At 37.9% G+C, this 25,388-nt stretch overlaps 1 protein-coding gene across 5 annotated transcripts in view; it reads left to right on the forward strand.

The window, feature by feature from the left end:
• The window catches only part of Nr2c1 (nuclear receptor subfamily 2 group C member 1), a 60,082-nt gene that overhangs the window by 21,961 nt on the left and 12,733 nt on the right, over nt 1-25,388 (forward strand). For 3 of the 5 annotated variants that reach the window (XR_003849383.1, XM_029563093.1, XM_008832078.3), the window contains exons 6-10: nt 582-729; nt 819-909; nt 4,944-5,128; nt 7,007-7,172; nt 15,314-15,435. Coding sequence is in view for 4 of the 5 variants with exons in the window: in XM_029563093.1 (XP_029418953.1) it covers nt 582-729; nt 819-909; nt 4,944-5,128; nt 7,007-7,172; nt 15,314-15,435 (712 nt within the window). In the remaining variant the exon portion in view is untranslated. The remainder of the gene's footprint in view (nt 1-581; nt 730-818; nt 910-4,943; nt 5,129-7,006; nt 7,173-15,313; nt 15,436-25,388) is intronic. The other 2 variants (XM_029563094.1, XM_008832079.3) reach the window with 2 other exon arrangements.

Here is a 25,388-nt window from a genome sequence, read left to right on the forward strand (position 1 = left end):
AAAGCCTTTTCATTTACTCTTATTTATTATTTTATTTTATTTTATTTTATTTTATTTTATTTTATTTTATTTTTAGTGTTTTGAGACCATGTCTCACTGTGTAGCCCTGCCTGGCTTGAAATTCTCTGCGTACACCAGGCTGGCTTCAGTGTCACAGAGATCCATCCTGCCTCTGCCTCTGGAGTGCTGGGATTAAAGGTGTGAGCCACCATGCTCAGCAGTCTTAGGTTTTGGGTTTATTAGTATTATTTTCAGTTGATTAAAATTTTCTTTTAACTTCACATATTTAAGGAACACCTAACTTCAGCTCTTCCTTCTTGACAGTGGTGTTTAGGAGGTCTTCTATGTTGCCACCATAGGAGAAATAGAAAGATACGAGAATACAACGTCAAGTGGTCAGTTTTGGAAATATGGAGCAGCTTTGTTGAACTCGCATATAATTTCTAAAGATTGATGGTTCTTTGGAACTCCCTGAGGCAGCAGCACCTCTTATTGGCCTTCTTGATGATGACGTGAAGCTTAGATATATAATCTTCCATAAATTCTGTATTGTGGCATGATTATATAACATATCTTTGCAGCTGTTCAGTGTGAAAGAAAACCCATTGAAGTCTCACGAGAAAAATCTTCTAACTGTGCGGCTTCAACAGAGAAAATCTACATCCGGAAAGACCTTCGAAGCCCATTGGCTGCAACGCCTACGTTTGTAACAGACAGCGAGACTGCGAGGTACAGCGGAGCAGGCATTAAGCAGCTGGTCGTCTGCTTTTCCTCCCAGTGGAAACAAGACTAAAATTTGTACTTCATTTGTCATGCAGGTCAGCAGGACTGTTGGATTCAGGAATGTTCGTGAATCTTCATCAGTCTGGAATAAAAACCGAGTCAGCTGTGCTAATGACGCCAGATAAGGTATGTATTGCAATTTACCTACTTACTTTAATTCATGGGTACGTGTGTGTATGAGCATATGCCACGTGTGTGCAGGTACCCTCAGAGCTGGAGCTACATTATAGGCAGTTGTAAGCTGCCTGATGTGGATGCTGGAAACTGAACTCTCATCCTATGGTAAGAGCAGCAATTGCTCTTAACTGCTGGGGCATTTCTTCAGCCCTGTAGTGCAATTTAAAGACCTTTAAAAAATTTTTTTATTTTTGGTGGTGCTGGAGAGTGAACTGTTGGCCCCTTGCACTAATCCCTATCTTGAATGCTAAAATTGCTTGATATGGTGTTTCTAATATTCCACTAGAATTTTTTCTTTAAACATGATAGCAATAAGCATTTAAAAATCTTCCCAGTTTCTTTTCTCTCATCTTGAAGTAAGAGTTATCAGAAAATTCATTTATATTAAGTACAAGTCAGGCATGGTACACTGCCTGTAATCCCAGAAATTTGGGAGCTAAGGCAGGCTAATGGCTGCAAATTGAGGCTACCTGATCTGCATAGGAATTTGAAGGCCAGCCTATGCTATATTCGGAAACCCTATCTCAAAAAATAATAATATTACAGAATTCCTACCTGTATTTGACTTACTTTCCCTTCTAGATTTATTAATGCCAAAATACTTCAAGTAAAGAGAAATTCTTAGCATATATGGGACATTTGAGTCATGGGATTATAGCCAGCTGCATGCCTGCTCATCATTTAAATGGGTTCTAGGAATCAGAGAAAGAATAAGATTGCCAGAGGTTTCAGATTACACGTTCTAGTCATCCGGAGTACCTTGAGAATGAAAGAGCTCTTCATTTGGCAAAGGGTCTAAAGGAGGAAAGATACTGCGTGTGTGTACACGTGTGTGTGTGTCTGTGTGTCTGTGTCTGTGTCTGTCTGTGTCTGTGTGATGTGTATATGAGTGGGGTACAGAGGCCAAACTCTCGTAAGATGCCCTGCTCTATTACTCTCTCCTTTATTCCCTTGAAATAGGGTCTCACTGAACCTGGAGCATGCTGTTTCTTTACTTAGGCTGGCAGCCAGCAGCAGTTCCCCTGTCTACCCTTCCCCCAGTGCTAAGGTTATGGCCATGCCTGGCTTTTTATGTGGGTGGTTGTCAGATCTTCATGCTTGTGTAGCAAAGCACTCTTACTCACGGAGTCATCTCCCCAGCCCTAAAAGGTTTGTTTAGATAAATCATGTAAACTTCCTTATGAGAACATGAAGCAAAAAATTTTCCTTAAAAAAAGGGTTTTTTGTTTGTTTGTTTGTTTGTTTATTACATTTATTTATTGACTGTGCTTGTATGCCACAGCACACATATGGAGGTCAGGGGACAACTTTCTGGAGTCAGTTCTCTCCATCATATGGGTTCTGGGACTCAAACTCAAGTCTTCATGTGGCAAGAGCCTTTATTCATTGAGCCATCTTGCTGACCCCTGAAAAGATTTTAAGGTGCTGATGATCAGACTTCCTTTGAGCCCATAATGGAATCTGATTTTGTAGAATTCATGAGATTTGTCTTATTCATCTGTATTTGCCAAAGTTGCTATGTATTTCCCATGTAATACTTTAGGACAGGTCATCTGAAATGTCCACTCACAACCCTTTTGTATGTGATCCTTAGTATATTGGTATCTAAAATAGGTATAGGGATCAAAATTTACTCACAATAAATCATAAAGAAATTTATTTTGAAACAGTTCTTTAGTGTATATATATGATGTGTTTATTTTTGCAGAAAGAATTAAATCTAGTTGGGCATGGTGGCACACACCTTTAATCCCAGCACTCGGGAGGCAGAGGCAGGCAGATCTCTGTGAGATCAAGGCCCGTCTTGTCTATATAGCAAGTTCCAGGCCAGCTAGGGCTACGGGGAGACCCTGTAAAAAAGAATTAAATCGGGGGCTGGAGAGATGGCTCAGCGGTTTAGAACACTGGCTGTTCTTGCAGAAGACCCGAGTTCGAATCCCAGCACCCACATGACAGCTAACAACTGTCAATAACTCCAGTTCCAGGGAATCCGATGGCCTCTTCTGTCCTCTGTGGGCATTGCATGACACGGGTGCACTTACCTACATGCAGACAATACACGCATACACATAAAAATATAAAATATTAAAAAAAGAATTAAATCGTAGCTGTGTGTTTGATACTGCAGGGCAGAGAGCATATTCATTGGTTTTCACTGTTTGTTGACATTTGATTTTATAATTGTTAATACTGAGAATGCCACTTCACATCAATAAGTGGTATAAAATAGCGAAAACTTGTTATGGCTCTTTTATTCATTGTTGGAAATTCTGTTGTAATCCCAAGCCAAAATTTATTTAATGATATTTTTAAAATGAAACTCAAGGGGCTGGAGAGATGGCTCAGTGGTTAAGAGCACTGGTTGTTCTTGCAGAAGACCTGGGTTTGAATCCCAGCACCCACATGACAGCTAACAATTGTCCATAACTCCAGTTCCAGGGGTCCAACGGCCACTTCTGTCCTCTGTGGGCATTGTACGACACAGGTACACTTACCTACATGCAGGCAATACACTCATACACATAAAATAAAAGTAATAGATAAAATATTTTTTTAAATGAAACTCAAGTTAGCAACTCAAAACCATAATTTTTAAAGTCAAGCATTCTAATATAATATAGTCAAAAGATGCACTAATTTTGATTCTTACTTGTTGAGGAATGACAGTAGGAAAATGTTTTTGTTTTCCACAAGCCATTATGTCAATAAATTTAAACATTAAATACTTAAAAAACTGTGAGCTTAGAATGGTATTAATAAAGGGTCATCTGTCACCATTCCAAGTTGCTGGAGTATCCGCTCATTGCTCTGAAGGTTGTAAGCAAGGAAGGGAAATGAAGCACTGGGCTGGAGAGATGGCTCAGTGGTTAAGAGCACTGGCTGCTCTTCCAGAGGACCTGGGATTGATTCCCAGCATCCACATGGCAGCTAACAACTGTCCATTTCTAGGGATACAGTGTCCTCTTCTGGCCTCCGTGGGCATTGAATGCACATGGTACACTCTTTCATGCAGTCAAAACACTGATACACATAAAACAAAAATGCATGAATAAATAAAAATAAATCTTAGTTTTGAAAGTTTTAGCAATATCAGATCTTTTCTGCTAAGAAGAACTTGAATGATCACATAATTTAGTATCTTTTATAGAGGAAGTAACTATGACTTGGAAAGATTAGTCATTAAGTATCATTTTTTTTTTTTTTTGGGTCTTTTTGAAACAGTCTCCCTGTAGCTCCAGCTGTCCTGGAACTCACTATGTAGACCAGGCTGGCCTTGAACTCACAGAGATCCACCTGCCTCTGCCTCCCGAGTGCTGGGATTAAAGGCGTGCACCACCTAAGTATCATATTTTTAAACATAAATATTTCCTTAAAAATTATACCTGTTTTTAAGGTCTAGAGAGATAGCTCAGCAGTTAAGAACACTGACTGTTCTTGCAGAAGACCTGGGTTCGAATCCAAGCACCCACATGGTAGCTAATAACTGTCTATAACTCCAGTTCCAGGGGATCTGACAGCCTTTTCTGTCCTCTGCGGGCATTGCACAACATGGGTGCACTTACCTGCATACAGGCAATATACACATACACATAAAATAAAAATAATAAAATATTTTTAAAAAATTATACCTGTTTTAAAACACATTTCCCTCAAGATTTTCTAAAAGCTCAGTACTCTGACTTTATTTTTTATGTTTGTCTTTTATTCATTTATTGCATCTTTTTGTTTATGACAGGGTCTTACTCTGTAGCCCAGGTTAGTCTGGAACTCAATATGTAGCCCAGGCTGGTCTTGAATTTGTAGAAATCCTCCTGCCTCATAGCCTCTTGAGTGCTGGTATTACAGGCCTGAACTACTGTGTTCAACAATTTAATATCATTATGCTTTCTTTTAGCATTTTGTGATCTAGACTTTGATATTTAAGATTTTAAAGTACGCCAGTACCACTTTGCAGAATTTTAGTACTTTTTTTCCCCCCAAAGGCTGAATCGTGTCAGGGAGACTTAAGCACATTGGCCAGTGTGGTCACGTCATTAGCAAATCTTGGAAAAGCTAAAGATCTTTCTCAAGGTGGCAGTGGCTTACCCATGATGGAAAGCTTAAGCAATGGTGATACATCCTTCTGTGAATTTCATCAAGATATTCCAACCAATGGTGATGTGTCAAGGTGAGGGCTATTTGATCTTGTCTTTTTAAGTTTCTTTTAGTAGAAATTAAAATGTTTTTGTATTAAATCCTATTTACAAAAATTTCTGCAAACAATATTTGTCTTGGACTTATAAATTGTAAAGCATAGTAAGGGTTAACTGAAAAAACTACATTTAGTGCAAAACATCCAATGTGTTTCATTCTAAGTAACACAAGCATTAAGTGTGTATCATAAAATTAGAGCTACAGTCTGACAAGGTGGGGTGTTTTCTTCATCTTAAGTGGTGATTGGGATCTGACATTTCATTCATAGTTTGATTGCCAGATGTTACCATCTGTGTATGTAAGTGAGACATTTTCTTCCTGGGCGGTCTTTTTGATTCCTCAACCACCTCTAATCCCTAGTGGTAAAAATAGATGTAAAAGACCTTGCAGAATTCACTACTGTTTTGAGTTATACTTAAGAAAAGTAGAAACAGAATTGGGGTTTTATTTTTGACAGTGCTAATCCTTAGAATATAGAAATGAAATTTCTTGAAACTTTTCCCATAGTTCTGTTTATTATGTAAAATAGTAAATATTGTGATGGAGGTATAACTCAGTGGCAAAGTGCTCAACTAGATTGTTCAAGGCCCTGGGTTTGACAGCACTACAAAGTAAATACTGCGGATGGGGGCGGGAGAAGAAGAGGAGGAGGAGGAACAATATTCTAGAAAGTACGTTTGAGAGTCATGATGGGGGTTGGAGAGATGGCTGAGAGTGCTTGCTGTACTTGCAAAAGACCTGAGTAGGGTTCCTATCACCCATACTGGGCTGCTCACAACCTCCTATAACTCCCATCTCCAGGGAATCTAACACTTCCCTCTGGCTTACACAAGTACCCACATACATGTGACATATGCACAAAGGCACATATACACATAAACAAAAATAAATCTTTTTGTAAAGAGTCATGAAGGGTTATTTTAAGGAACTCTAGAAAGCATATCATTTAACAATATGGGAAGCTATTTTGAGAAATCACTTGCTAACTTGCTATAATTTACTCTTTGAAATCTTAAATTCTTAACAGTTTACATTCCATTAAGTAAATGCAAGTTTTAAACTATATTCTAAATTTTTAAGTAAAAGTAAGAACCAATCCTGTTTTATGCTTGATACAGTAAAGTTGACATAAATAATTTGTATATCTAGGATTAACAAGATTTTTTTCTTCAACTAAGATTTCAAAGAGATTTTTAATTCTTTGGTAATATAGTATATGCAATTAAAACTTCTATGTGTATGAGTGTTTTGCCTACATGTGCACCCATGTTGTGCAGTGTCCATGAAGGCCGGAAGAGGGCATCTGATCCCCTGGAGCTGGAATAACAGACAGTTATTAGCTGTCATGTAGGTGTTAGGAACCAAATCCAGATCCTCTGTAAGAACCACCAATGCTCTTAACTGCTGTGCCATCTCTTCAGCACCATAATATTTCAGACTATACTTACTAAGTTTAGTTTGTTGATTTTAAAGATAATCACAGGGCTCCTTGTAATAGAGTCATACAAGAAAGTTGTGTTTTTGAAACTTGATTTGTGTGTGTATGTATATCCTTCTTCCACAGTTACAGTGGGGTTGGAGCCCAAGGCTTCATGTACAAGCCATCTGCTACTGTGCCATACCTAGCCCTATTTCCAAAAGATTTTTTTAGGCTTAAATTTTTTTCCCCTGCTCCTAGACTGAACCCAGGGCCTAATGCATGCTAGACAAATGCTCTACTATTATACTACTGAGCTATACTCATAGCCCCTTGACTTAAATCTTAACTCCAGAAGTTTTCCAGAATTTTGTATATAGTTTTCATTTTATTGTTGGAGATTGGCCAAGCTCACAGTTTCTATGTCTCCTTTAGGGCATTTGACACGCTTGCAAAAGCATTGAATCCTGGAGAAAGCACAGCCTGTCAAAGCTCAGTAGAGGGCATGGAAGGAAGCGTACACCTAATTGCTGGAGATTCAAGCATAAACTACATCGAGAAAGAGGGGCCGCTCCTCAGCGATTCACATGTAGCTTTCAGGGTATTTTTATATATTTTAAATTTTTTATGTTATTTTACTGTTTGATTTTGATCTTCTTTTCAAAAATCAAAGTATGCATGTTATGCTTTTAAAATAAAAAATATCCCAAGTAGAATTTTAAAAGTGAACCTAAAACATATATGCCCTGCATAGAAGACACGGGCTCAAGGGAGCATCCTGTTTATAAGTCAGTTATAATAGCTGTTAGTCAGTTTAAGTATAAAGAAGTTAGATTTTAGCACTAAACAGTTGTCTTTTCTTTAAGTGTGGACATCCATGATAAATTGAATGCACTGCTTTTGTTCAATGCCTGATTACTACTCTTTTTTAGTGTAAATCAGTATCTAAGACTCAAATAGTTTGCTCTTATTTAGTAATTATTGGGAACTCCATTGTATGAATAGCCTTCAGCATAATCATATGAAGCTGCAGGTTACTTGATACATTATAATGTTTGATTATTTTTAACTATTTATACTTTTTAAACACTTTGGAAAAAGTGCATTTGTAATTTATTTTGTTCTCCTACATATATTGTTTTAAGGGTCCTAGAGATGGAACCCAGGACCCTAGATATACTAGGCAAGTATTCTGCCACTGTGTAAACCCCCAACCCCAGTACATTTAAAAACTTTTTATTTTATGTTTATGAGTGTTTTGCCTAGCCAGGGGTGGTGCCGCATGCCTTTAATCCCAGCACTCAGGAGGCAGAGGCATGAGGATCTTTGTGAGTTCAAGGCCAGCCTGGAGCTCATGGAGACCCTGTCTCAAAAATACCAAAAAATAATAAATAAATAAATAACATAAATGAGTGTTTTGTCTCTATGTAAATGCACCAATATGTGTAGTGTCCACAGAGGCCTGAAGAGGGCATTGGGAACCCATGGAACTGCAGTTAGGGATGGTTGTTAGCCACCATGTGGGTGCTGGGAACCGAACCTGGGTCCTCTATAAAAGCAGCCTATGCTCTTAGCCACTGAGCCATCTCTCCAGCGGACCCCCCTCCCCCCTGTTCATTCTTTATAATGGAAGCAATACAGGTAGAGTATTAGAAACAATCCATGTGGAATACTAAGAAATTACTTTCTAATATTTGATTTGTCATTTTGTCATTCAAATAATATGTTGAGCCTATAAATATGCACAGCACTGTGACCTCATAACAGAGACCTCGTTAACACCACAGTGTTTTACTCTCTATTTGGATCCTTATTCTGCCACTTAACAAATATTAGAAAGATGTGCAAAATAATTGAATGTGCATTGATTTCACTTAGCAATACATAGCAGTTCTAGAATACCTGAAGATGATTGCTCAGATTATAAATTTATGATAAATTATAAATTGTCCTACATTTCTTAGGAAAATGTAGTCATCAAATAAGTGTCTGTATTGCCAGTAAAAATAATGAACAAAAGATAAATGTATCATAGACAAAAACAGAATATGATAAAATTTATGGTTACAAAGTTCAACTTAGTTGAAATAGCACAGAAAAAGTTCTCTGTGGCTTAATAATTGCTACAATGTCATATAGCAATTAAGTATATCAGTGAAACAAGTTTCATATAAAATTTTACCTAAGATTACAGAAAAATTAAAGTGTTTTATCTGTACTGTTCAGGAAAAGTTTTCTTGTGTGATCTAAGAAAAGTAATGAGAATAATATTCTTAAAAGTTATCACTGGAGAGCTACAGACAAGGGTGGATGATGTCAAAATGGATTTTCCCCATTGTTCTTTCATATTCTAAATCAAATACATTCTTTTGTGTTCTCAGTTTCATTTTCTGCCTTTGGAAGAAGGACAAAGTGAGACAGATATAGGAAGCAACCCAATGCCCAGAAAGGACAGAGGACTTCTTTAGAAAGCACTTGTCCAGCCTTTATCACTGATACTGGTTCTCAAATTTTTTGATTCTATGAAATAAATGCTTTGGACAGATGAATTAAACAAATCTGAACTTTGGTTTTTCTTTCGGGAACTGGTTGTTTTTCCCCTTCCAACTTTGATTTCTTATACTCTGGGTATCCAGAGAGTCAACACTGAAGTCTCTTCCCTCCTGAAGGGACAGCGGTCTCTTCTTGTCCGTAGCCCTGGGCAGAGCTTGGTTTTTCAGGGATTGTGCTTGGAGTCATTTCATGGTTAGTTCTCTCATTACCACACTCTGATCTTGAGTTTCAAGACTGACGTCTTCATTCCGATAGGTGCATTGTCTCTTAATTGCTAAGCAAAGTAGCATTTGTTCCTCTTGCACTTGTAATCTACATCATTTTCACATTCTTTCATTTGAGCTTTACCACCTTCTTTTGGGCATATTAAAGTTTCTGTTGTCACTTTATAGTTCTAATGTTTTGTTTAATGAGTTTGGGGATATGATTTTACAGCTCTCTTTCACTTGATTCTTATGAGAATAATTAAAGTAAATGGGCCTTTCTTCTTTTGAAATAAATATATGAGGCAAAAGTGAGGTGATTTTCAAAACTGTTGTGAATATTTCAGTCACAACCCTTTAGCCACCCTGCTTGTGACTCCCCTTCACTCCATAACTGGATTTTCATCATTCTCTTGCTTGAGTTTCTTCTTGCTTATTTTCATCACCATATTTCAGACCCTTAAAAAATGTTTAGCTTAAACTGTGACAGTAGTATCTTTGTGTTCTGTCTTCATCTTGTTCTAGACACTGAAACCAACATGATCTTTGTTAAAAATCAGCCTAATTATGTCACCTATTTGGCCAAGGGTATATGCAGCTGAGTGATAGAGTGCTTACCTACCTGGGTTTGATTTGAAACACTGCCAAAACATAAAAACAAATAGGGACTGGAGAGATGGTTTAGCACTTAAGAGCACTTACTACTTTCTCTTCCAGAGGCCCAAGATTCGGTTCCCAGCACCCACATGTCAGCTAACACCTGCTTAGTTCCAAGAGGATCTGACACCCTCTTTTGACTCCTCAGGCATCAGTCATGGTGCACTTACAAACATACAGACAAAACACCCATATATAAAAAAGTAAATAAAACCTTTAAAAAGGAGGAGGAGGAGGAGGAGGCCAAATGCACTTACTTACACCTATAGGGAACGACTTGAGAGGCCAAGGCAGAATAACTTGAGCCCACAAGTTTGAGAGCAGCCTGGGCAACATAAGAAGATCCTGTCACAAAAATCAGTCAATGCATTCCATAGCTTCCATTGCCCACAGGACTAGGTTCAGTCTCCAAAGTATGACATTTTAAGGCCCTCCACATTCTGATTAAATTCTCTACCCCTTCTCACATATGTCCGTTCCCTTTCTTAACCCTGTCTATAGTTCATAATATTCAGGTTTTATTTTCTTACTGAGACAACAGCGCTTAGTGTTCACAGTGATCTCTCAGTAAACAGCAACTGCTTGACTAAGCCAGGGTCATACAAATTATTAGTGAAAACTTGGGAATAGAATCCATTATTGTCTGACTCAAGCCAAGTGAGTTACTTTGAACACTTTGTTCTGGCTGTTAGATGTTGATAAGGAAACTGCTAGAAAGCTAATTGTAAAGGCAAGTAATAACTGCTGAAATAGGTTGGTCAAGTTTAGTTCTTGTCAGCATCCTTTAAAAAAATCAGCTCAATTAAATTTTTTGTAATTTGAAAAAATATATCATTCAGTTTATAAATCTAAAGATCCACAAGCATGAGTGTTGGGCAGATGGCTCAGTGGATAAGAGTGTTTGCCATGTAAGCATGAGGACCAGAGTTCAGATCCCCTAACCCATATAAATACAGAGTGGCCTTGACACACACAGAAGGCCGAGACAGAATCCCTTACCAAGCTGGCTACACCACAAAAAATAAGGAGAAAAAACTTCATGGTAGAAACTCACTTTCTATATATATATATATAGATAAAGGAATAAAAGTATATATTTTTATTAAAAGACTTGGTAAGTAAATTGTTCCAGATTACCTTTCTGATTCATAATATTAGAGATGTATTAAATATATAAAACAGGACCTTGGGGAGATGGTTCAGTGGATAAAAATCTTGCTATGCAAGTGTGAAGACTCAAGTTGAGATCCCCAACACCCACATGAAAAGTCTGGGTGGAGGTGCTTATGAGGAAGGGGCAGGATGGGTAGTTAGATTAGTCTAATCAGCAACTCCTATTCAGTGAGACACCCTGCCTTGGTAAATAAAATGGAGAGTAATGGAGAAGGCATCTGACATCAACCCCCCATCTCCACATGCATACATGCATATATGCCCACCCTCATGTGAACATGCATACATGCACAGCACACATAAACACAGAAGCAAATGTAAAGACAAAATATGAAATATTTCCATTTCTAAAATAATACAGCATGATAGCTTTTTAAAATACCAATTCCTTTAGTGTATATTGCTAATTCTTTTCTGCTTTTGTGATTAAAGTACTGGGAAGTTTTTAGTTACTACTGTTGGATAGATTAAGGCCATTTTATCTAAGTTTTTCATGTCACAAGTGTTTCATTTGTTTAGAGATAATTTAAAACCACTTGACAAAGAGTTTTGAGATTTTTGGAGACTATTTCTTTCTTTTATGGATTTTTGTTGGTTGGTTTGTTTTTGTAGTCTGAGACAGGGTCTTGCTGGGTAGCACAGGCTGGCCTAGCCAGTCAGTCAACCTGCCTCACTGTGTCATTACACTCGGCTCAAAGGGTATTGTTTCATATCATCCTTTCTCTATGCAACTGGTCATTTTTGATGATTCCCCTAATTTTTCAGGACTTTTTTCCCCTACTTACCTTAGGCAATTCTGAGCAGGTGTGATAGTATAAAATTTTTGTATGTCTACTTGTGTAGAAACAATTACACCCTAATAATTGTGTTTAAGATACATAATACTTGATTTTCTTAAGAATTGTGGGGATGCAGAGATAGCTCAATCAGTAAAGTACTTGTCACATAAGCGTGAGGACCTGGGTTCAGATCCACAGCACTCAAGTAAAAAGCCAGGCGTGCTGCACGTTCCTGTCAGCCCATCTCTGAAAAGGTGACTGCAGGAGGGTTTCTGGAGCTCACGGGCCAGCTATTCTTGCTGTTAGTACTGAGCTCCAGGTACAGTGAAAAACTGTCTCAAAAAATAAGATGGAGAGCCGGCAGCCAGATGGCTCAGGAGGTAAAATTGCATGCTCCACAGTCTGAGGGCCTGAGTTTGAGCCCTGGGACCTACAGTAGAGAGAACTGACTCCTAAAAATTGTCCCCTAATCTCTGTGGCACACATCCGCACTCATACACACAGATACACATAATAATAAAAGTAAAAAGTCATTTAAAAGTGGAGAGTGAGCTGGATAAATGGCTCAGTGGTTAGAAGACCTTGCTGTTCTTCCAGAGGTGCTGAATTTGGTTCCTAGTACCAACACTGGGTGGCTTATAACTACCTGTAACTCCATCTTTAGGAGATCTGATGCCCTCTTCTGGCCTCTTGGGGGCATCTACACACATGTGGCATATACATACACATAAATAAAATATAAATCTTTAAAAGTGGAGTGCAATAGAAGAAGATACCTAACATCTACCTCTGGCACACACACATGAACACATATCCTACACAAAAATGTTTTTTAAGAATTATTTTGTGGTTTCTATATTGTGTTTTATTTTGCTATTCCAGGAAACATTTCTCAAATGTTTAAAAGTTTTTCCTATTGGGATTTTCGATATTGTTTGGTACTAGAATAAAATCTAAGGATACCCAAGATCCTGGGTTCAATCCTGAAGAGACAATATTTTTTTTCCTTTTTTTTTTTTTTTACATAGGATTTCAATCATTAAGTGCCCTGTCTCATTACTTGGTACCATTAATAAATAGGCAAACAACCTGGGGGTATAGCTTAATCAATACAGCACTTGGCTAGTGTGCAGAATGCCCTAAAGTTGATTCTCAGCACTACAGGAAAATATATGTGCTTAGCATGCTTGAAGTCCCACATCCTATCCCAATACCACAAAGAAAAATTTAAAAAGTATTAGGTAAACATTGTGGCTAATTTTGAACAAAGACAATTATGGTTTTTACATTTTTTATTAGCATTTCTAGAGAACCTTGATATCATTTTGGTGAAAACTTTCTGATGTGTTTGTTGCCATAAAGGCCTTTGCAAATCTAATCAAAGCTGTATATTCCCTATAAAAATACATAGGAGGGCCAGAAAGATAAAGTACTTACCTTATAAGCCCAAGAACCTAAGTTTGAGTCCCAGAACCCATGTGGGGGGAAAAAAAGCAGACCGTGGTGCTAGCTACATGCTTGTAATCCTAGCCTTGCACTGCAAGGACAGATTGGCTTCCCTGGGCTCCCCAGCCAGCCAACTCAGCCTACTTGGTGAGCTCCAGGCTAGGGACAGGCTAGTCTCAACAAAAAGATGAATGGTGTGACGCAAGAGTTTTTGCCCTTTAGCCTCCATTTGCATTCCATATGTGTGTAGGAACACACAGAAAAGAAAATACATAGGGACACACTATGTAGCCTACTCCATAAATAGCTAATATTAACTGTCTAGTGTTATTCCGCCTCTTTGTGTGCATGTGTACATAAGACATACTCTTTAGCATAAACTGGATCATCTACATTTATTTTGCAGTATTTCCACTTAAGTGTCTAGGACGGTTTTTTGTGTTTGTTTTAGGGAAGTCTTGCTTTATAGCCCAGACTACTTAGAACTTGCTATGTAGACCCAACTGACCTCAAGCTTGTGATCCTCCTGCCTCATCCTCCCAAGGACTGGGATTACAGGTGTTCCTCATCATACCTGCAGATGGCTTTCTACATCATTTCTATTTTTCTTACTCATTTATACCTCTAAAATAGTTTGTAGTGTACATTATTCTTTTTTGCTAGCAATGGAAATTTTGGTTGTCACCAGCATTTAATTTCACTGTTAGAAGCAGAGCTACAATGAGCATTCTTAATGTGTGACTCTTTGTGCATGTGCGCAAGTATTTTTCTAGAATAAATTTAGCAGTGATATTACATGTAGAGATCCCCTCATTCAGTAATGCTTGAGACTAAAAGTGTTTCAGAAGTGTTCCTTTACTGCTTGAGCATTGTTAATTCAAAAATCTAAGATGAGTCAAATGTCTGAGATGTTGAGTGTTGATCCTCAAAATGTTTCCTATTTGAGATTTTTGGATTAAGGTTGCTCAACGTCTTAGGTCACAGGACACTCTCAGTTTTTCAATTCAGATAGGTAATAGCCAAACTGCCTCCAGGTTAAGCACTGTCAGTAGTTGTGAGTACTCCATTCCCTAGATCTTCACTGTACTCCATATTGGTGGTTGAAAATAGAAGTAAGAAAAAGATTCTAATGTATTTCACATATAGCAGTATAAGTTCTCCTTAAGATTTTCAGAATGCTTTCAAAAATAGTTTGATGCAGAATTTATTTTCACATTGGTCAGCCATTAAAACAACTATGTAAAGTCAGTAATACAAATGGACAGCCTGCAAGTTGTTTGTCTATGTATATATTTTACCTGTAGAATATTTTTATGTACTTTTGTATTTAGTAAGAATATTTTTAAGATAGGGTGATAGTATACAGACTGTGTTTTTTATAGAATTGAAGGAGTATCAGTGTTGAGCCCTAATTCTCATATGTTTTGTTGTGCTGAGTTCAAGTCACAGCTGTGCCCAATGTCTGGGAACATGCCCTCCTAAGTCAATACCAGCATGCCTCCTATACACTCCTGCCTCTGTAAGCATAACTGCAGCCTAAATAAAGGAACCTTCAGCATTACTGGATTGCTCCTAAAACTGAAATTTATTGGGTATACCACTGTTGGAGGAGAGAGAGAAGGAAGCAAAAAAACCTACTGACAAATCAAAATAGTAACTTTTTAAGTATTATAATATCATGGTTGATAATAATTTGGTGAGATTCAGTTTGAATATTACTTTGATAGAAATTGTCATCTGCTTATTTCTTCTAAGTACTAGTGTTAGCAACACTGCTAATGGCCATGAATTACTTCAGTGTGGGCTATTGGGGGGTGAAGATACTGGGCTCGTATTTGACGTATTATGTTTATATTCAAGTTTTTCAAAGAACTGATGATTTAGAACTTTGAGTCATTAAGATAATTTACCTAAATCCCTGTTCATACTAGCTCACCATGCCTTCTCCTATGCCTGAGTACCTGAATGTGCACTACATTGGGGAGTCGGCCTCCAGACTGCTGTTCTTATCAATGCACTGGGCACTTTCCATTCCTTCTTTCCAGGCACTAGGGTGAGTGTTTTGAAGTCCTTGAATATAAATGTGATTTTTGTAGCACGAATACATTTAAAGAAGAAGTTTGTTTGTATAGGATTTGTATTACAGTAGAAAAAATAAGTAGAAAAATGACAAATCATGGCAGCTAACTACTATTTTCTTGTGTGTGTGTGTGTGTGTGTGTGTGTGTGTGTGTGTGTAAGAGTATCCATGTTTCATAGTTTGAACAAGTTAACAATCTGACTAAATTAGTATAGAATTAGAATATAGTAAGAATATAGTAAGTGGATAATATAGTAAGAATATAGTAAGAATATAGTAAGTGGAGTGACAAACCATGACCAACATTGCTAATGGCCATTCTTGATTGGCTAAAAGATAGGAATGTCTTAGGACTCAGGCATCTCCAGCCCCATAGCCCATAAGAATTTTTTTTTGGATGATATATTTCATTTATTCCTTTATTGTAACTTGACTGCGTGATCTTCAACCAGGAACTTTGTAGCTGGTGACATCATGTGCGGTGTCAAAAGGCTGGACACAGCTCCTGGGTTGTTGTTTCCACTCACGGCCATTGTTTTAATTTCCATCCTAGGAGTGGCATTCAGGAGCTGAGATTTGCCTATACTGGTTATGTTTAATATTAAAGATTGCTGTTTTCCAATCATTTAGTTCCCTCCCCATAAAGAAACAAAAATATCAACCTCCAACGATCCATTTTAGAGATTTGATCCTCCTATTAAAGACCTGTATTCTGTTTCGAAGCAGTCAGATGAAATGGAAAGTAATATAAGAAATCAAAGCTTTACAAAAGTTTAACAGACCTACTTAGAAATTCACTGGTATATGAAAAGTCTATTCACCTGACCACATTCTCCAATCTCATTTTGTAACTAGTCACTTTCCTAGCCCATTCATTTTTTTCCCATTGACAAATGGAAATAACTGCCTTCTGTCTCACTATAGAATACTTTGAATATACGAAACAGGCGACTCTGCTTCTAAAAGATGTGCTTGAGCCCATGTTTTGATTACTGACCAGTGATATATAATTACATAGAGTAAAACTCTGATTTAATGTGGTTAAATTATCTACCCTTTTGTCTCAGAATAACATTCAACTTTGAGTGATTTTCCAGTCTCCTTTCAGAAAAAAAATTCAAATCCAATGTAAAATTTGACATGGTAGTTAGATGAGCTTGAAACTGATATGCTTAGGCCAGAAAAGCAATCTGGAAATATTTTTTCAGTATAAACTATCAATTATTTTTGTAAAAGAAAGGAATTTGGGGATATAATTTGAACTCTGTGAATTAGTCACACCACCATTGGTTTTAAGTACTTCTGTTAAATTGAATGTGATTATTTATCCTGGAAATAATTGAGATGTTTAAGAAACTAAGAATAAAGCCTGAGGTTTCTGGCTATAGAATGATTAACTTTACAGAGGCAGCCACTCTGATCTGTATTGGAAATCAGTTTCAGTGTAACAGCCTCAGGATTCTTTTAATTAGAAAAGCTGTTGAGCTAACAATCAAAGCCATTAACTGCTGCATAAACTCTTATTCCTTATCTCTGTCTGGATAATCTTTAAATGTTATTTATATGTTGACTTAATCAGATAAGAACTAGGTGCTAATGATGGGAAAATTCTGTTGTGTGGAGATCAAAGATATTCCAAATCTGATGGGCATGGGGGTTATATTTTTCTGGCTCAATACAAAAGTTGTCAACAGAGCCCTAATTTTACAGAGGAGAATATAGTCAACATTAATCAGACAACTTTATGTCAGTTGCTTCTTTAATGAATGAGAACTGTAGCTTAAAATGTTTAAGTCAGGCTTTGTTGCTACCATATTTGTATTTTAAAAGGCCTCTATATTTAATAGGAATGTTGACTGTTTCAGTATTTAGAGGAATTAAGTTGTTTTTAAAATTCTTCTGCATAATTTAGGTAAGTGACTCCACAGTTCTAGTCATCAGGAGCAGTATGGCTACTTGGTGTGATGTGCCTGGAGTGTGTTATGGTAGTGGGGCTGTCTGTTCTATTTGTTGTTTTGTTTTACATTTCCTTCTTTCTTTATGCACGTGTCTGTATATGGGCACACACATTACAGGCACACATGTGGAGATCAGAGGACAGCTTGAGAGAGTCAGTTCTAGGAACCAAGCTCAGGTTGTCAGGCTTGTCTGAAAGCCCTTTACCCACTCAGCCATCTTGCTGCCTCTTCTACCCTCATTTTTGGAAGCAGAGTCTCATTATTTAGACCAGGCTGGCCTCAAACTCTTGGCAATCCTCCTGTCTTTAACTTCCTGAGTGCTGGGATAACAGGCATGCCCAACCCTACCTAGATTCTTAAAATCAAAAGTTCCAGACCACCATCATTTGCCATAGGAGGCTTTTAAAAATATCTTATTATTTTTTTATTTTATGTGTATGAGTGTATTGCCTACATGTATGCGAGTGCACCCATGTGCAATGCTGCGGAGGTCAGAAGAGGGCTTCAGATTCCCCTGGAACTGGAGTTAAGGACAGTTCGTAGCTGCTGTGTGGGTGCTGGGAATCGAACCCAGGTCCTCTGCAAGAGCAGTCAGTGCTCTTAACCACTGAGCCATCTCTCACAGCCCCGCCATAGGGGATTTTATTGAATAATTTATACAGCTTTCGATTAAACACTATACCTGAAAGTTAAGTAGTCTATGGTACCACTAAAACAGTGTAATATCTTCTATAACTTGGTGGTTTGAAGCCTGTAATTTGGAGAATTTATTGCCATATTGTTGACTGCTTTTCTCTAACTAAAGGCCATGCCTTCATTTTAAACAGATGACAGGGAGAGAATAATGCATTGAGTGTATCTGTGTGGATATCAAACAGTTGGGTTGACCCCAGGCATGGATGACTTCGTCAACTTACTGCTTTTGTTGTTGTTAACACCCGTGTTGCTTCCCAGGACCTGGACAGATATTTTACACTTGATCTTAGCCGAAAGGCCGAGAAGCTATGGACGGATATTTTAAATGCATTTTCTATCGAGCTTCTTTTGCTTCTCGGGTACATTGAAAATGGGTCATATAATGTGACTGCATAGTCATTTGTTTCCTGACAGAAAGTTCTGGTGGCAAACATGCTCTCACCACCCCAGAGTACTAGGTGGGGAGTTTTTGTTTGGATTTATCAAAGATCATGGACTTTGAACAACTAGATTGAACTCTGGTTTTATTTGTTCATTCCCACATCTATACGTCAGGCAGAAACACTTGAGCGAACAGGCCCCATGAGATAGTGAGTGAGCCTATGACATAGTGGCATTTTCCCTTGTCGTCCCAGGGACCCTCTTTTTAAAGGGTACTTGTCGCTCTCCTGCTGCCTTTTCCCAAACATTTAAACAATACAGTACCAAGATTTGGGGGACTTTTTTGTTGTCTGTGGTAGTAGTTAAGTTTTGGAAGGATTGTTGTTTTTGGTACAGAGTCTTGCAGTGTAGCTTAGGATGGCCTCAAATTCATGTTGTAGCTCAGGCTAGCCTTGAATTCCTGATCATTTTACCTCAACTTCCTGAGTACTGAGATTATAATCATGCGTCACCATGCCTGGCTGGCTTTTTGTTTTGAGTAAATTTAGATGTGTACCTTTCTATAATTAAATGCTTCTCAATACTTTGGCTTTTTCTTTGGAAACAAACTAATCTAGTAGTTTATTCTCAATTGCCACTTTCAGCTGTTTTTCCTTAGTAACAGTTTCGGTGTTTTCCATCCTCTGCACAGATCTAGCCTTTTCTCTGAGCCTCCTCAGTAACATCAGGATGTACAAAAGGAGTAGCACAGTCCAGCTCTGATTTTTTTCCCCCAGTTATTTCTATTTTTCTGTATTTTCACTATTTAATACTTTGGTTAACTAAAATCAGAGGTTAAGACGAAAATGGGTTTGCTTTTAACTTTTCTTCATGCTTAAAGTAATCCTGAAATATAGAACCATAAAGTAAAACCTCACTTTCCAGAGGTAAACTAACCCCACTATTAAGTGTTCTCTGTCCTACTAGATTTTTCCATGCCATGATTATTAAACATCAAAATGCCCTTGCATATTGGTGTGTCCCATACTTCCCCTTGACTGTCACATTTACATTATTAAGTTTGCTGTGTCAGCACATGTAAATTTACCATTTTTCCTAATAACTGCCAACTTCATGGGTTTAATGCAATTTGCTGACTTATCCTCATCAGTAGTCATTTGGGCTGTAACCAGCTTTTCTTATTATATCCAGTGCTGTCAAGCACATTTTTACCTACTTGTGTTAGTATTTCTATAAAACAAATTCTTATAAATGAATTGCTAGGTCTGATAAGGTGTACACTTTTGTTTTCATATGTATGACCAAATTGTTCCTGGAAAACATTGGGCCAGTTTATGTTTACATCAGCACTGTGAGAATGAATATTCATTTCCTCACACGCTTCTCAATTCTGGATTTTATCTTTTCTAACAAGTGAAAAACTATGTCTTGTAATATTTTTATTTTCCTTGATTTTTAACCAAGATAGAATCTTTTTCATGATTTTCTGTATGAAGATTTCAAAATACTGGTTTATTTGCATTTAAGCTTTATTTTAAGGCCCCATTTCAATAGCCAGTTTCTTAGGACCACAGGCCATCATCAAATACTGAAGTGAAAAAATCTCACCCAAGTAATTCCCATGAGGAAAAGTTACATTCTATCAAAACTCTTGTTTTTTTAAGACAGCATCTCAAACTGTAGTCCAGACTAACCTGGACTCATTGTGCAGGCCAGGTTGGCCTCAGACTCACGGCAATCTTCTTCCTTAGCTTTGAGAGTGCTTTAAGTACAGGCATGACCCACCAACTCTTACTTTGGCCATATTGGCCTTTGTGTCTATTTTGTTTGTTGGTGCTTTTGCTTTGTTTTGTTGTTGAGACAGTGTCTCCCTATTGGAACTGCTGTGTAACCTGGCTGGCTGGCCTCAACCTCACAGAGATCTGCCTGCCTCTGCATCCCAAGTACTGAGATTAAAGGTGTAATCCACCAGGCCCAGCTATGTCTGTCTGTCTGTCTGTCTGTCTCTCTCTCTCTCTCTTTAATGTTTTTTATGTGAATATGTATATACTTGCATGAGTTTATGTGCACCACATTTGTGCAGTAGCCCATAGAGGCCAGAAGAGGGCATCAGATCCTCTGGAACTTGAGTTACAGGTAGTTTTGAACCACCATGTGGATGCTGGGAACCAAACCCAGGTCTGCAAGAGCATAATCACTGAGTCATCTCCTCAGTCCCAGCCTTTGTGTCTTGTGTATGCTGTTCTTTAATAAAATGTGTGTCATAAAGACAGCTCTGTCTGTCTGTCTGTCTGTCAGGCTGTCTAGTTAGTTTGGTTCTTTGAGAAAGTCTCACTATGTAGCCTAGGCCATCCTTGAACTCATAATCCTCCTACCTCAGTCTCCCAAGTGCTAGGATTATAGGCATATACTACTATACCTGGCTAGAAGCTTTGATTCTTAATGAATGATTTCTGTTAAATGCACTTATTATCCTAATTTTAAAAGTTTGTTAAGAAGAAAATATTTTGAACAGTATTTTTATTACCTTACAAAACAGGAGTTTTCTTTTTTTAAAAAAAATCTTATTACATTTTTATATTTTCTAGTATACACATGGTATAGCACACATGTGGAGGTCATAGGACAAATTACAATAGTTGGTTCTCTTCTTCCACCATATGAACCCTGAGGATTGTCAGGTGGTTAGGCTTGGCAGCAGGTGCCTTTACCTGCCACGCCATCTCACCAGCCCCAATAGCAGAATTCCTCAGGGCATTTTCAAGAAGGAAATATTTTAAAGAGTAGTTATCAGGATGAACATGTTTCTGATCAAGATGTTTTTACCAACTTGCTTTAAAAAAAGAAAAGGCATCTTTTTTTTTCTTTTTAAATTTTTTGTTTTTTTGTTTTTATGTGTATGTTTTGTTTTTATGTGTATGAACGTTTTGCCTGCATGTATGTAAATACACCCATGTTCCAGTGCCCATGAAGGCCAGAAGAGGGTGTCACATCCTCTGGAACTGGGGTTATGGATGGTTGTTAGCTATCATGTAGGTGCTGTGAACCAAACGTGGATTCTCAGCATGAGTAGCCAGTACTCTTAACTGCCAAGACCTCTTTCCAGTCCCTCCTAGAGCCTTTTTAACTCTTGTGTTTTTAAAGTCCTTGCTTCTGCCTGTTCTGTAGTCTCCAAGTTAAAAAAGAATTTGGTAATGTTTTTCTATATGCAGTGTATGTTTTAATTTAAAAGCATTTTATTTTTGAGAATTTTATACATGAGTATTGTCCTTGCATTATTTCCATCCCTCCTGGTCCTCCACCAACTCTTCCCATGCCCCTCTCCCCATTCCCTTTGTATTTCTTGTCCTCTTCTTTGATTATTATTGTTACATATACATATGTATATTTATAAATATATATATTTTTATATAGTACACTGAATCATTTAGTGGTGCTTGTGTTTACCTGTGTTTAGGACTGCACACAGGATAAGTTAACCTCTCAGGAAGCTAGTCCCTGGAGAAAATTGATTCTCCCTTTCTCAGCATCCATTGATTGCCTATAGCTCTTCATCTTGAGGTGGGACCCTGTGACATTCCTCCACCTACTTTAGCATGTCAACTGATTTTAGGCAGATTTCATTAGATTATCACATTGGAGATTTCACTATTAAAGCTTCCCTATCATGTTTAGAATGCATTAACTAGCAGCAGGTGTCTTGTGATCTGGCTCTTACATTCTTCCTAACCCCTTTTCCATGATGTTCCCTGAGCCTTGGGTGTAGAGGTTGTTTTGTAGATGTGTCACTTAGTGCTAGGCTCCTCACAGTCACTTATTCTTTGCATTTGACCAGTTGTGGAACTTTGTATTAGTCTCCATCTGTTGCAAAGAGAAGCTTCTTTGATGAGTGGTCAGAGGAACACTGGTCAGGGTGTGTGAGCTGCGTCTGCTGTGTATTTTGAGCTATTTACAGAAATGTAAAAGAGAACCTTGGCCTTCAGTTAGTGTCACAAACATAAATCAATAAATTAGAAAACTAGGAAATATTTATAAAATATAAATGGATAGGTAGCACTGGAGAGGCGTGGAGAGAGATGAATGTAGTAAGAGGGTAGTAAATCTTCAAGAAAGTGAGCTCTGAAGCCAGGTATCAGACACATACCCACAATCCTAACACTAGGGATTCAGCAGACTGAGGCAGATGACCATGAGTCCCAAGTCAAACTGGGCTCCGTAGTGAAACTCTGCTTCAAAAAAAGGAAAGGAATGACTGAGTGAGTGGGTGCTTATCTAATCTTTACTAGGTCCTGGGTTCAGTCCCCAGTACCACAACAAAAAAGCTCTGAGCTATATCCTAAAGAATGAATAGGTTTATTAGCTAGGAAAATCAGGTAGAAAAAGGACATTCAGAGATAGGACAACATTTAGAAGTGTATTCAACACTTTTTACTGAACCTTGAATATTGTCATCTTCATCTGTATTACTTTTCTCGTTCCTATGACAAAATATCTGACAAAAACAACTTAAAGAGGGAAAGTTTTACTGTGGCTCACAGTTTAAGAAGGGATATAATCCATTGTGGTAGGAGACTCATGGTGGCAGGAGTGTGACAGAGCTCTGGTCACACTGCATCTGCAGTCTGGGACCACAGCCCATGGAGCTTACATTTGGGAGGGTCTTCCATCCTCAGTTAAACCTCTCTTGAAACACCCTCCCAGATATTCCCAGGGGTGTGTTTCCTACTTGATTCTAAATCCCAGTCTAATAGGCAAAGAAGATTATCCATCACGTCACCATTTCAAGCTCACCCGAATTATCCCCTCTTGCTGGAAAACTTCCTCTCTTGATCTTTAGGATTTTTTGAGATGGGGACTCATGTAGCCTATGCTGACCTCAAACCCCTATATAGCTGTTATGGCCTTATCCCTGATTCTCCTGCCTCTACCTTTCAACTGCAGAGATCGCAAGTTTATTCTTCCATACCTGGGTAGATCATTTTTGTTTTGGGGGGTTTTGTTTTTGTTTTTATTATATTCCAGAGCTAGTGAGATATCTCAGCACCCAAAAGTATGTGCTGCTCTTACAGCGGACCTGAGTTTGATTCCTAGCAGCCATATCAGGTGGCTCACAACCACCTGTAACAGAGGATCCTATGCCCTCTTCTGGCCTCCACAGGCACCTACACACGTTTCATACAGACACATATACACACATGCACGCACGCACTCACACAATTTCCCTTTATCCCCTATCTTTCTTCAAATGGTTATCTATCACTGCCTCAAAAAGTCCTCTCCCCTGAGCCTCCCATTTTGTAACATGTCATCTTTCTTCATAACAAGTGAAATTTGTATTACTTCAATTTAACTTTATATATATATATATATATATATATTCATATGCATATGACATTTATATAAAATACCCGAAATTATACATTTATACCACCTTTCTCTTTCATGAACAAACTTAGTCCACATTAACTGCTATTTTTCATGGTGCCTAGGAGAGTGTCTGGCATATCATGGCCTGTTTGTTTAATTTTAATTTTAATTTTTGTCTTTTTGAGACAGGGTCTCCCTGTAGCCCCAGCTGTCCTGGAACTCACTATGTAGACCAGGCTGGCCTTGAACTCACAGAGATCCACCTGCCTCTGCCTCCTGAGTGCTGGGATTAAAGGCATGCACCACCACACCCAGCTTGTTTAATTTTTAAAGTACATTTTTATTTGTAATTGATTCACAGAAGTTGCAGATGTCTGTGGAGAGCATTATACCATTTCCATGCATATATATGATGTGTAATGATCACATTAGTGTAACTGACACATCTGTTACCTCAAATATATATAATTTCTTTGTGTTGGAAAAATTCAAAATCCTCTCTACTAGGCTGTTTTTCAGGCACTCGGTTACTGCCTACTGTAGTTATCCTACCTATAGAATATTGTAAGTTATCTCACCTATCCAAGTGCAGTTTTCAACCCATTATCCATTCTCTGTCTATCTTGACTTCCCACAATCTCCTAGGTTCCCATAACCATGACTCTATTCTCTGTCTTTGAGGTTAACTTTTTAATTTTCACATGCAAATGACAATATTCATGTTTTTGTTTTTGTTTTTGTTTGGTATTTTAAGACAGGGTTTCCCTGTAGCCTCAGCTGGCCTGGAACTCACCATGTAGACCAGGCTGACCTCCATCTCACAGAGATCCTCCTGCCTCTGCCTCCTGAGTTCTGGGTTTAAAGGCATGCATCACCATACCCAGCTTAGGTCTTAAAATTTTTAAGCAACATGATGGATTTAAAATGTCTCTGCATTTTATATGGGTTGGAGCCTTACCTAACTCCAGGTAGATAGTGATCTTAAAGCCAAAGTGTTTTGACTCTCTTTTAAATACATTTCCTGTTTTCTTGCACTGCTAAAATTTCTTTCTTGGAAATTGGGAAGAAGACTTTTGACCTTACTTGCCTTGTTTCCATAGTAGAATCCTGGGACTCTCATTTATCTGGTGACTTGTCTCATCTGAAATATAGAGTGCGCCACTTCCACAAAACTGAGCATTTCCTTACTAAGTAGTAGTTGATCCTCAAAAAAAAAAAAAAAATGTCCATACTTGTATTCAAAGCAAAGGAATGCTTAAGAAATAATTGAATATATTCTTTCGCTTTTTGGAAATCTTTATTTCAATGATTTCCATGAAATAGAAGGTCAAAGTTTCAACTCTTTTAGTGTAAACCTTACTTGGCAATTGTTCCTACAAACTGGCAAATTGATAAAAAGCTGGCTGATAATTGAAAGCTCTAGGCACTCTTCATGGACTGCTCTCAGCTATACAAAACAGAATTATCAGGTCTGTGTAACATGGTTTTTCTAGAGTAGTTGTACTTTGGTAATATTTTTTAAGT

Source organism: Nannospalax galili, unplaced genomic scaffold (assembly GCF_000622305.1).
Source record: "Nannospalax galili isolate Female #2095 unplaced genomic scaffold, S.galili_v1.0 scaffold734, whole genome shotgun sequence".
Classification (NCBI taxonomy): Eukaryota; Metazoa; Chordata; class Mammalia; order Rodentia; family Spalacidae; genus Nannospalax; species Nannospalax galili.